We start from the raw sequence: 13,453 nt of genomic DNA on the forward strand, positions 1-13,453 counted from the left end.
CTGGCCTTCTAGGCTGGGCAATGCGAGTGTCCTTCAAATTTACTGTAGTTAAGGGTGTGGGGTCTCCAGCCAATATCGGTCCCGATGTGGGGACCTCTCTTGGGAGGCGGAAATTAGGGTGGAGTACTGGCCTTCTAGGCTGGGCAATGCGAGTGTCCTTCAAACTTACTGGACTTAAGGGTGTAGGGTTCTCACAGCCAATCTCGGTTCAGTGTGGGGGCCTCTGCCCAGCCATCCCCTCACCAGCCGGCCTGGATGGCTCCAAGTTGAGAATTGGGGGCCGTCGCAGACCGGTCCCCACCATCCAGGGGAAATCCGGACTGAAGAGCTATTAATACGGAGAGGTCACCTTCCAGAGCCAGGTCAAAGCAGCTAGGAGGGGTAATGGCTGTGCAGCCAGAGCCGGGGGACCGCCACAGAAGGCAAGAGGAAGATGCGGCGGAATTCGACCGTCTCGCCATACCCTGCGGCCTACACAGCACCAAGCCCAGGATTCCGCGCGCACGAGGATGAGAAAGAGACCGCAGCTGGCTGGGCGCCAGACTAGCTGCCAGGGCACTCCGCCCCAGCCCAGCTGGGTCGCCTCCAGACTCCGCCCCCGGCCCCGCCCCGCCCCCATCCGGCCCCGCCCCCATCCGGCCCCGCCCCACCGCGGCCCCAGGGCCAGGCGGCGCCGCCACGTGTTCCGACGCAGGGAGCCGCCAGCCTGCAGGGCTGAGAGCCGGCAGTGGGCTGGCCCCGCGGCGCCACTCGCAGCGTGGTGGTGGCAAGCATGACCACGGCGGCTGTCGCGGTGGTGGCCCGCGGGGCCGGGACGAGGGCGGCGGCTTTGGCCCTGCGGGGCAGCTGCAGGACCTCGGCTCCGGGGCGGCCGTGCACGGGCCCCGCTCGGCCCTTCTGCACAGCACCTGGGACCGACCCGGACATGAAGCACTACCTGTGGGAGCGCTACCGCGAGGCGAAGAGAAGCACGGACGGTGAGTGCCAGCCGTCCCCAACCCCAGCACCCGGAGGACCCCCTCCCTGCCCGGCTGGGACGGCGGGTCCCCTCCGACGCAGTCAGCCGGGGAGCGGGCACGCTCGGACCCGGGCCAGACCCTCTGCTGACCTCTAAGGTGCTTCAGTGGCCCTGACTCCCCACCCTAACCGCAGGCAGCATCGCCTCTGCCCAGCCACTCCAGAAACTTCGCAACTCTTGCCTTCTCCTATCGGGAAAGCGGTTTTATACATTCTTGAGATTTTTAGCTCGAAATCTGCATCGGAAGCGCTTTGGGCTGCCTCAGGGGTTCCGCACACATCACTGGGGAGGCGGTCACCCCCTTGCGCCGTTAGGTATTGTTATTAACCAACAGTGATGAAAGAACAGAGGCAGGCTGGTGCCCAGTTACCGTGGAGCGGGGCTGTTGGGCAGGTGACTGTACCCGGAGGCTGATCTGTTTTCCTTGGGATGGAGTGGGGAGGGGTGTACTGTGCGGTGTTTGAAATAGGAGAGGTTCAGGCTGGGAATATTCTGGGTAATCTACTGTCCTCAGTGAGGAGGGGATCCAGAGGGAGAGAGAATGAGTACTTTGCAGCCAGGTGATCATAAAATGAGCTTTGCTCCTTTGTTACCAAGGGAAACGGGAGAGCCGGAATGAGGAACTAGTGAATACTAGTGCCAGGCACGAAGATCGCCTGAATTCTATCAGTAGCCAGAGAAGGAGGTGCCACATCCCCGCTCTATAGGTGGGAAAGGCAAGACTCAAGTCACGCTTTGACCTAGTCTGTGTCAGCCCCTCGCCTACCCTGGTGTTTGCCTTAGCAGCTGACCAGGTGGGAACTGATAGTCCATTGAGCTTTGGGGGAAAATTCAGAATTAAAATGTTAATACTGTTTTCTTTTCGGTGTGTTGTTAGAGGTGACACATAGAGATAGGGAGAGAATATTTGGTGAGAGAGAACATTTTGTAGGATCCCATTCTCCATCTTTTGGCTAGAAGTCGGCATAATGAAATAAAACCAAATTGGTGTAATTTTCAGAGGGAACTTAAAATGGCCAGCAATGCAGAATCCTATGAAATAGCGGCGTATTTTCTTAGTTTTCTCTTTGCCAGGAGTTTAATTTCTTTGGCTTTTGAAGCTGTCATGTGGTGTGGTGGAGGGAAGGCTGGCTTTGGAGGCATTGGGAACTGCAGATCTTGAGATGAAATAGATACGAGATTATCTGGCCCAGATTTGGGGCAGGCAGGATTTTTTTTAATTGAAACTTTTGTTGAAATAGTTGTGTATTTACATGCAGTTGTAAGAATTAACACAGGGAGATCTGGCATACCCTTTACCCGGTTTCTTCCGGTGCTGACATTTTGCAAAAACAATAGCATCACTACCAGTGACTATTGGTACCATCAGAGTCCCTTGGTTTTATCTGTATTCCTGTGTGTATGCACATACGTAGTTCTACACAGTTTTATCACATATAGGTTGGTGTCTCACCACCACAGTCAAGGGGCAGGCCAGCCCATCACAGGAGGCTTCAGACTGTCTTTATAACCACACCCACCTCTCTGCTGAAGCTCTCTCTGTTCCCCAACATAGGTTTTCATTTGCCTAAGAGTACTGCTGCTGGGTTGAATGGTAATTGAGTGCTTAGTTTTATAAGAAACTGCCACCAAAATTTTTGCCATTCCGGTTTTCTAGTCAAGGTTTGCCATTTGTTGCCGGTGAGAGCTGGGACCGTCATGAAGCTTGAGTTTCTTCATCTGTAAAATGGACGTGCTGCTAGTACCAGCATCATGGGGTTCTGTTGAGGAATGGACAAGCCCATCTATGAACAGTGTTTAGAACAGTGCCTGGTGCATGAGGTGGCTGAAACATTGGGTGACAAAGATCAGCATCGGACCAGAGTTTGGGCCTTGGTGTGGGACAGTCCGAGGAGCATTTTGGAGTAGGATAGCTTGTGTTCCTTTACTCTCTGGCCTGAGTTTCCTCAGTCATAATATGGGGACAATATGGGGATTTTCAGCATGGGCTTGGCACCCAAAAGATGCTCAGTAGATCATAGTTATTGTTATTATTATAGTTATTAAATAACTGTCAGTCTTAGACACATACTTAGGTTATGTGATAACCTTAGTTATGTGATAACCAGCCTAAGCATGTGATAACCTCCACATCATAGGTGGAGGTGGGTGATTTCGTTTTAGGGTCTGGGTCTCTTCCTGCTTAGGGCAGTGCCATAACTAGCCTTTGACAAGTCACAATCCCTTTTGGCTTTGGCTTCTCTTTCTGTAAAATGAGGCCACTGTATCAGGGAATGTCTAAGTCTTTTTAAGTGTAGTAAATATTCAAATGTTACAGGTACAGGATTCCGTGTACCCTCTTTTCTCCTCACGCCGGCAGCATAGATGCGTCTGGTCCCTGTCCCCCATGAAATGCAAGGACTTTAATCAGACTTTTCCTTCTTTGCCCGTTCTGTGGCTGCATCACATTTCTAGCTCCTCCAGCTGAAGTCCGTATGAATGAATGTGCCCAACTTGTGTTCATTCAGCACCTAGGAAGCACCCAGCAGTTTGAAGGCTGCTGATTTGCAGATGGAGGAGTGTGACAAGGATTGAGGAGCTGGCTCGGCGCCTATAGCTCAACCGGCTAAGGCGCCAGCCACGTACACCTAAGGTGGCGGGTTCGAATCCCCAGCCCGGACCCGCCAAACAACAATGACGGCTGCAACCAAAAAATAGCCAGGCGTTGTGGCGGGCGCCTGTGGTCCCAGCTACTTGGGAGGCGGAGGCAGGAGACTCGCTTGAGCCCAGGAGTTGGAGGTTGCTGTGAGCTGTAATGCCATGGCACTCTACCCAGGGGGACAGCTTGAGGCTCTGTCTCAAAAAAAAAGGATTGAGGAGCTGTCTGTGCTGAGCAGTGCACCGGTGTTGCATGGATGGGGAGTCTGGCACAGAGATAAGTGACAGTCCACCTTGGAGGAGATAAACAGTGGGCCCCAGGGGCTCTGACGCCAGAGCACATAACTGCTCAGGGATACAAGAAGTGCTTTGCCAAGGCTGACCCCTGAGCTGTGTATTGTAGGCAGAAGAGGTTGGAAGAAATATGATTGATATTTGTGTAAAAATATAGATCCTCCTTCTCCTTCTCCCCCAGTTGGAAGAGGGCAAAAGAATTTTATTTTCTCCCTTTCTTCCTTGGCCTGTGATGTTTCCATAATCCAACGTGTTAAGGGCTCCCAGAATGAAGCTTGGGTGAAGGAAGGGAGGTGCTTATTATTCTTGGTTTTACCCCTTCTCTCTCATCCTTTCTTTTCCTATTTCTATTAAAAAATAAAAAACAATATTTTAAGATCAGTTTTAGATTTACTGAAAAATCTTATAGTTTCTATAAACCTGACACCCTTCCCCTGTCAACATGTATTAATCTGTCACGTTACTGTGGTATGTTTGTCACAATTATGAATCAACGTTGATACATTATCCATAGATTATCCAGATTTCCTTAGTTTTTACTTGATGTCCTTTTTCTATTCTAGGATGCCACACAGGATAGCACATGTAGTTATCATGTCCCCTTAGGCTATCACTGTTCGTTAGGCTTTTCTGTTTTTGAGGACCCAGACAATTTTGAAGAATAGCGGTCACATACTCTGTAGAATGTCCCCCAGTTGAAATGTTTTCTTGTTTTAAACTTGAGACTTTTGGAAGTATAATGTTTATGCATCCTGTTTCAAACTTAGCCAAAAAAAAAAAAAAAAAAGTCTTGGTATTTTTAAGAAAAGATTGGCTTATTATCTCTAGCAAAAAATGTTAGAAGCTGTAATTTTTTCCCTAGGGCAGTGGTTCTCTAAGGGAGGGGGAGGGGCAGTTTGGCACTGTCTAGTGACTTGAAGATCTTTTTGTTTGTCATTCCTAGGCAGAGAGATGCTGTTGGCTGTTAGTGAGTAGAGGCCAGGGACACAACTAACCACACAACAGTGCACAGAACAATATTCCAAACAAAGAATTATACGGCCCCTACTGTTAATAGTACTACCAAACAAAAAATTATAGTGCTATTAACAGTAGGGGCCGTATAATTCTTTGTTTGGAATATTGTTGCAAAAACTTTGGATATTGTTCAAAAAACTTTATCCTAAACCCGATGAATTCTAAGAGATTGTTAGAATTATTTTGATTATTGTTCCAAAAACTAAGAGATTGTTCCAAAAACTTTGGATATTGTTCAAAAAACTTTGTCCTAAACCCGATGTATTCTAAGAGATTGTTTGAGTTGTTTTGATTATTGTTCCAAAAACTTTTGAATATTGTTCCAAAAACTTTGTCCTAAACCCGATGAATTCTAAGAGATTGTTGTGTGACATTAATTTTTTTTTTTTTTTTTTTGAGAAAGAGTATCACTCTGTAGCCCTGGGTAAAGTGCCATGGTATCTTGTAGCTCACAGTAACCTCAAACTCCTGGGATCAAGCTATGCTCTTGCCTTAGCCTCCCAAGTAGCTGGGACTATAGGCACCTGCCATTACACCTGGCTAGTTCTTTTATTTTTAGTAGAGATGGGGTTGGTCTTGCTCTAGGTCAGGTTAGTCTTGAACTCCTGATCCACCTGCCTCGGCCTCTCAGGGTGCTAGGATTATAGGCGTGAGCCATCGTGCTTGGCCCATGTGATATTAATTTTAAGGTCTGGCTATATTTGTCAGAGGTTGTGCTGTTCTTTGCTGTTGTGCTCTGTGTGTCTTCTTTGAACTTATTTGTTGGCTTTCCACGTATGCTCATCAGATAACTGGTCTTCTCAGGTGCAGAAGGGAAGCTTTTGTGCTCCTCCGAGAGGGCTTCTGTGGCCTTATACTTGGATAGCCTAGTGGATTTTTTTTCCTTTAGAATTAATCTTGGAGCCTGGCCTATTTAGAGTGTGTGGCTATCAACTAAATTAAGTTTTGGAAAGAAGTACAGGGATTACTATGAAGTGGTAGATGCTTATATAGGGTGTTGAAGAGTTGATTCAAAGTTCTAGGTGGAGAGCATTTAATAATGAAAAATTATGTGCCGTGTTTAAGTGAGGACTGTGTATAGCACAGTGGCTTAAGTTTAACATGGATAAAATAAACCTAAGACACAGGATAATAATCATGTATAGTAAATATTAGTAAGCGTAACTTCCTTAAGAAATTGAAGTGGGCTAAAGAGATACTCTTGAGGTCATTTTAAAATTAGATGTAGTTTTTAGATTGTGTCTCACATGTTCTAAGAGATTTGATTTAAAAATATAGAAAATAGCCAGGCATGGTGGCTTATGCCTATAATCCTAGCACTCTGGGAGGCTGACGCAGGAAGATTGCTTGAGGTCAGGAGTTTGAGACCAGCCTAAGCAAGAATGAGACCCTGTCTCCATAGAAAGAAAGAAAGAAAGGAGGGAGGAAGGGAGAAAGGAAAGAGAGGAAAGAAAGGAAGAAAAGAAGGAGAGAAAGAAATATAGAAAATATATATTAATGAAGCCTCTTTATAGCTGGGCTTTTCAGAACTAGTGAATTAGAGCCTTTGAAATGCATAAATCTCCAAGAGGGAGAAAGTAGGTTTAGTGCTTCTCAAATAAATTTGACTATGGAGCCTGTTTATTTGAGGTGGTAACTCTATCTTGAGATTCTAAAGGATATGCTTGGGAAGTTCTAATGATAATGTCTAACAAGGATGCATGTTAATGGTGCTGAAAGATGTTTAATTGTATAACCAGATGTGCTTTTTCTATGCGACAGGGATGCAGAATAAAAGTGTCAGGGACCCTTTGAGAATCTGGAGAACACTTGTATATTCTCTCTGTAGACGCATAGACGCATTTGCCCCATTATACGTAACATGTGCACCCACACAAGCTATTTTGTGCGTAATTTCAGTTCCTAGAGCATCTTGTGCTCTAGGTGACCAGTGTACCTTTTATTTGCTCTGTTATCCTTTAAGAAAGGGGGCAGGATTGAGGTGTGATGGGTTGCTCGTGGAGGCAGAGCTCAGCATGGGGACTGTTTTCTAGATTTAAGTTTGTACCTGGGATCAAGAAGCCTGTCTGAAATAAGGATATATTTTGGGCCTGAATTTAGCTGCTGAGTGTCAAGGTTTTCTGTGACTGTTGTGCAGGTGGCTGAGTGATCTACCTGTGGAATGTGTAATTCATTTTCCTCTTTCATTACCGGGTATCGAAAGAGGAAGTGAGGCCGGGTGTGGTGGCTTGTGCCTGTAATCCCAGCACTCTGGGAGGCCGAGGGGGATGGATTGCCTGAGCTCACAGGTTCCAGACCAGCTTGAGCAAGAGCGAGACACCCTCTCTAAAAAATAGCTGGGTATTGCGGTGGGTGCCTGTAGTCCCAGCTACTCAGGAGGTTGAGACAAGAGAATTGCTTGAGCCAACTAAGGGTTTGAGGTTGCTGTGAGCTATGATGGATGCCACAGCACACTACTGAGGGCGACAAAGTGAGACTCTGTCTCAAAAAAAAAAAAAAAAAAAACGAGGAAATAAAAGAAGATAAAATATAAAAAGAGGATTAAATGATAATTTTGTTGCCAGCCTTTGAAGGCAAGTAAAATTTAAAAAAAAACTTCAGCGGTTCTCAAACTTGTTGGTACCTAAGAATCACCCAGAGGCTTATTGAACAATGGAGATTCTGAGGCCCTAATCCGGGAGATTATGATTTGCAAAGTATGGAGGGTCCAGGAATTTGTATTTTAATAGACTGGGTTTGGAAGCCAATCCTTTGTTAAACTATTAAAGCATGCAGAAACAGATATCCAATATCCTTCAACAGTTCTTTTAGTCTTTGGCTTTCAGCAATCTGGTAGACTAGACAGTCTAAAAATCTTCCTGTATAGAACCTCACATGCTGAAATAAAATACAAAGGACCTTCTCTGGAATTCATAACTGCACTTTGAGAAATTGGAGACATCCCAAGAACTAATAATGAAGAGGAAGCTGAAGCCAGCGTGGTCACCAGCCCCGAAGGTGCTACTACTGTCCTGGCAGCAGTTGTTGGCCTTTAATTGGCCGTGCCAACTATGAGGGCAGCCTAGGCTTTGGGCACACATGCACATTGTCTGAGACTGTCTCATAAATCTGGTGGCCACAAAGTGCTTCCTTCCATGCATGGAAGGAAAACTTGTCTCTCTTGGCCTTTGCTCTAGATACTTTCACTGTGCGTGTCAGGGGTAGTTTGTGGAAGTCTCCTGTGACCTTGTAATCACAGGGTAGTCCTTGGGTGAGTTTGGGTTTGAATTCATTCTGCTTGTATGGTCTGGTGATCCCAAGCTGTGACGGTAACTAAACATGTGTGATAATGACCCAGGACTCCTGACAGAAGCAAATGAAAACTCTCCCTGGATGAATTGACCTTAAACTTAGACCTTCCAGCACTCTCTAGATTAGGTCAGTTAGATCTGAGCTCCCAACCCAAAATTAAAAAATGTACGAATAAGCCACCATAAGTGAGAACCAGCAGAATCAGCAAATAGCAGAATTAGTGTGATGAGGGTTTCAGATATTGGAATTATTAGGTAGAGAATATATGTAGTGGCATCTGAGAATGTTTAAAACTTTTAGAGAAATAAAAGATACGGAAAATGTGAGTACTTTTTCTGCCCCAAAAAATGATCAGGCAGAAATTCTAGAAATTAATGTTTTAATCCTTAAAATTAAAAAATCAGACCTAAAGTCATAGTAGTTAAGAGTTGAGAGCAACTTCATTCTTGCAGACTAAGAGTACAGACTGTGAAACAAGCGTATCTGGGTTCAAATCTTAACGTCATTACTTATAAGCTATGTGACCTTGGGGAGGTGACTTTTACGTGTGACTCACTTTTCTTGCATGTAAAAGGGGATAGTAATAATACCTATCTTCTAAGATTGGTAGGTTGAAGTGAGTTAATACGTATAGAGACCTTAAAACAGTGTCTGACTTATAGTAAGCCCCATGTAAATATCAACTGTGATTATCAGTATTATTGCTACCACAAAGGTAACAGACCAGAAGACTGGTAACAGACTTTAGAACAGTGATGGTGCAAACTTGAAGACAGCAGAATCTCCACAAAGTGAGGAGAGAACAATGTCAATTTAGAATCCTACACCCATTACATCGTCATTTAAGAATGAGAGTAAAGGCATTTTCAGATAAAAATCAAGGCTTACCACCAAAACACCTCACTAATGGAATTTCTAAAGGGTATATAGGTGTCAGGAAAAGAATCACATTTCCAAAAATAAATCTAAGATGCAAGTGAAAGTGGAGAACCAAAGGAATTGTTGGAGGTGTGAATAAATCTAAACAAGCATGGACAGTGTAAGAAGCAGTGGAAAAGCAGGCAGGAGAGAAGGTCAGAGAAAAAGAAAAAGCAAGAAATAGCATAAAATACCACGGAAGAGTAACTCTGTAATTTCACATATGTTCCTAATCACGATAGACTCAGATTAAAAGACAGATTGTCAGCTCAGACATGAGAAACACACTCCAATTGGTTGCTGTGTATAAGAGAGACACCCAAACAAAGATAGAGAAAGGTTGGGATTATGGGAAAGGGTATCTTAGATCAATGCTAACCAAAGAAAATTGGCAAGTTATAAATATCAGACAGATGTCAAAATGGTGTTAAAAGGAAGTCCTTTTAACTCTAGGCCCAGCCTAGAGTGAGTCTAGCCCTGTCCTGCGTGATTGAGAGGCTCCGTGGGGAGCACAGCAGCCTTTCTGTGCCCTGAGGTGGCTCCAGGCTGCCCGGCCAGGCCAGACCCTTGAACATTGTGAGCACAGGCAGCTGGGCCTGCGTTCCTTCCTGCCTGCCTGTCAGAGTGGGCTGGATCTGAGAGACAGCAGGCAGTGCCCTAAGCGCTATGGTCCTGCCCTGTGCAGTCTGTTGAAAATTACAATTCATGGGCCGATTCTAGCCCGATGTCTTTTTGTATATTAAGTTTTATTGGAACATAGCCACACCCATTTGCTTCCATTGGGGGGAAGGGGTTCCTTTTGTGCCATGACGTGAGAAACGAGCATTAGCAGCAGAGACTGTAGGTACCACACCAAGCCTTTACCAACTGACTTTTCATAGAAAACGTGTGTTGACTCCTGAACCAGAATTACATGTTTATACAACCTGGAAACTCTCATAAGAAAGATGTCGAGTTAAAAAAATAAAAAACGAGTTACAGACCTATGCCGATTATAAAAGGGCTTAAAACACAGAATAGCATTATAGTGTGCTTCCCGACCCCTGGGCTGTGGACTGGTGTGCGACTGTAGCCTGTTAGGAGCTGGATGGCGCAGTGGGAGGTGAGCAGGGGTGTGTGAATGTGAGCGAGCAAAGCCTCATCTGTACTCGGGGCCACTCCCCATCTGCATCACGCCCTGAGCTCTCCCTCCTGGATTCTCATCGGAGCACGAACCCTATTGTAACCTGTGCACGCTAGGGGTCTAGAGTGCGCGATCCTGGTGAGTATCTGAAGCCTGAGGATCTGCGGTGGAGCTGAGGCAGTGATGCTAGCACTGCGGAGCCGCTGCAAATGCCGGATGGGACCATCTAGTTGCAGGAAAACAAGCTCCAGGCTCCCACTGATTCTGCATTATGATAAGGTATATCATTATTTCATTCTATATTACAATGTAATAATACTAGAAATAAAATGCACAATGAATGTAGCGCACTTAGATCATCCTGAAACCACGCCCACCCTCCCATTCGTGGGAAAAATGTCTTCCATGAGTCCGGTCTGGGGACCCCAGCTATAGAGTACTTGAAGGGATACACATATGTGGTATAATGAAAGTCTAAAGGAAGGCAGGAGCACGTGAAGCACCAAAAGGGGGCTGTGGAGGAGCGAGGAGCACACAGGTGAGGGTTGCAGGCTTCACTGCCCAGCCAGATGGCGGGAATGTGGGCCGCCTTTGCATTCTCGTCACGCCTCATGTCTTAACAATAGGATGACGCATTCTTTAAAAGTCATCTTCTGTTTAGGCGTAGGATGTTAAAGATCCTGTGGTCCTAGGACCAAGTAGTAAAATGGTTTCAGGGAGAAACATGCCACATAATAATATTCACATTTGCAGGTGGGAAAGAAATACCTAGAATGGGCAAACCTTAGACTGGCAGGAGAGGGGCCTCTAGAGGTCTTAAAGTCCAGTCTTCTGCTGGAAGAAGGAATCCCTTTTTCCAGAGCCCTTGTGAGTGGCCATCTGGCATGTGTCTGAGCTTGTCGTATGATCACCAGGCTGCCCATTTTATTTTGGATGGCTGAGTCACAGAGAGTGATGCTGATTCCCTTCCCATATGATGCTGCTTAAACATGGAGGGGGCAGTCAGGCACTACCCCTGTGACTTCACCACTTTGGAAGCTCATCTGTGCTTCACTGTGGTTGTCAATAACCTTTGAAAGTGAACCATTTGTTCCTGGCTCAGGAAACTACGTCTGGTTTAACTGGTTCAAAGTGGAGGGAAGCAACTGGCTCCTGCACGAGGTGCACCTAACTCCTGCTAGATAGAACACCTTGAAGTTCAAGGCCAGGTTAATTCACGTTCAGTTGGTGGCTAGCTACATCCTGACTTTGTCTTTCACATGTTGATGAGATTTCTTTTAGAGGAGAAAAATAGAAAAAGTAGAAAAAAAAAAAGCTTTTCAAAACTTCTTTATAAGGGAGAAAATGATAGCATTTTATTACTGTTTTAAAAGTTGAATATCACATGTAATAGAACTGTGTAGAGAGAAGCTGATTGATTAGGCTGGGTTTTGTAGGACATTTTAATCCTTTAGTGGGTTGGTCCTTACCTTTGAGTAACTCATCTTTTTCACTTTAACAGCATTTTGAGGAACTGTTTTCATGCTAAATGATAAGCTATTGATAAATAAACCTGAATACAATTTTAATTTGTATTTAGAGATGTAAATCTCCAGATAAATTGAAATATTTCTTTTGTTCTCATTTGAGCAGGAAAACCTACTTGTTAATCTGATATTAACACTGCCAATATCAGAATTATAGCTATGGTAGCCATTTTCAAACTTTTTACCCTCAGAACTCTTTTATACCCTTAAAATTGTTGGTTGTCCTAGAGTTTTTGTATATAGATTTATTGGTAGTGGTGACTACATTAGAAATTAAAACCAAGAGACTTTAAGGCAGGCGTCCTCAAACTACGGCCTGCGTGCGGGCCACATATGGCCCGCCGAGTGTTTTTGCTGCCACTGCCTGTCCTGCTTAGCAGCCGACTCGTCCCAGAGCCCGCAGTCTGGCCCTCCAATGGTCTGAGGGACAGTGAACTGGCCCCCTGTTTAAAAAGTTTGAGGACCCCTGCTTTAAGGTATGTGTTTATTCATTCACTTAAAATAACAACAATCTGGGGCAGTGCCTGTGGCTCAAAGGAGTAGGGTGCCTGCCCCATATGCCGGAGGTGGTGGGTTCAAACCCAGGCCCAGCCAAAAACTGCAAAAAAAAAAAACAAAAAAAACAAAAAAAAACCTGCCTGCCTGTTATCTGTTAACATAAATGGCATACTTTTTTTTTTTTTATTTGTTTTAAGATAATTGAGGATACAAAGAATTAGGTTGCAGTGTTTGCATTTGTTAGGTAAAGTCCCTCTTATAATTGTGTCCCACTCCGAAGAAGATGCCAGAAGATGCCATACACCCACATGGTGCCCCTCAAGTGGGCACACACCATTTCCCTTCTTCCTTCCTCTCCCTGCTCTGTAATTTCCCTGCCCCACCCTTGAACTCATTTGAGGTTTTGTCTTATGTGGGTGTGTATTAGATTGTCTGTTGGCTTCATATTGAGAGAGGATTCCTGGGAAGGATTAAGTCTAGAACAGAGGTTTTCTCAAGGAGACCCCAAGGATACACCTGCAGGGTCCTCCCCGTGGTGACTCAGCTCTTGGGAATTTGTGGACTTAACTTCCTGAGACCTGGAAATTTCCACCTCTGTGAACTCCTGTAGTTCTGAGGAGGCTGGAGCAGCTTCTTCAGCTTGATTCAAACTGACCCATGAGAAAGGTACCCGTAGGTTGGACCTTTTTAACTGAGATGAAAAGGGAAAGACCAAGCCAGTCCGGGAGTGCGGCCATTTAGAATTCTTCTATGCCAGCTAGGCACTGGTTAGGGTGCTGGTCATACACTGGGGCTGGTGGGTTCTAACCCAGACCGAGCCAGCTAAACAACAATGACATCAACAGCAATAACAAAAAAACCCAGCTGGGTGTTGTGATGGGCACCTGTAGTCCTCTTAAGCCCAAGAGTTTGAGGTTGCTGTGAGCTGTGACTACACGGCATGCTACTGAGGGTGACATAGTAAGACTTTGTCTCAAAAAAAAAAAAAAAGGCTTGGCATCTGTGGCTCAAGTAGCTAAGGCGCCAGTCACGTATACCCAAGGTGGCGGGTTCGAATGCAGCCCTGGCCCACCAAAGACAACAATGATGGATGCAACCAAAAAATAGCCAGGCGTTGTGGTGGGCACCTGT

At 45.5% G+C, this 13,453-nt stretch overlaps 1 protein-coding gene across 1 annotated transcript in view; it reads left to right on the forward strand.

Moving 5' to 3' along the window:
• The first annotated feature begins 768 nt into the window (after positions 1-768).
• The window catches only part of NT5DC3 (5'-nucleotidase domain containing 3), a 59,106-nt gene continuing 46,421 nt past the window's right edge, over positions 769-13,453 (forward strand). Inside the window, exon 1 of the mRNA XM_003783295.2 lies at positions 769-977. Coding sequence (XP_003783343.1) covers positions 773-977 — 205 coding nt within the window. The 5' untranslated portion in view covers positions 769-772. The remainder of the gene's footprint in view (positions 978-13,453) is intronic.

This window comes from Otolemur garnettii, unplaced genomic scaffold, assembly GCF_000181295.1.
Source record: "Otolemur garnettii isolate 467f Iridium unplaced genomic scaffold, OtoGar3 scaffold00007, whole genome shotgun sequence".
Taxonomy (NCBI): domain Eukaryota; kingdom Metazoa; phylum Chordata; class Mammalia; order Primates; family Galagidae; genus Otolemur; species Otolemur garnettii.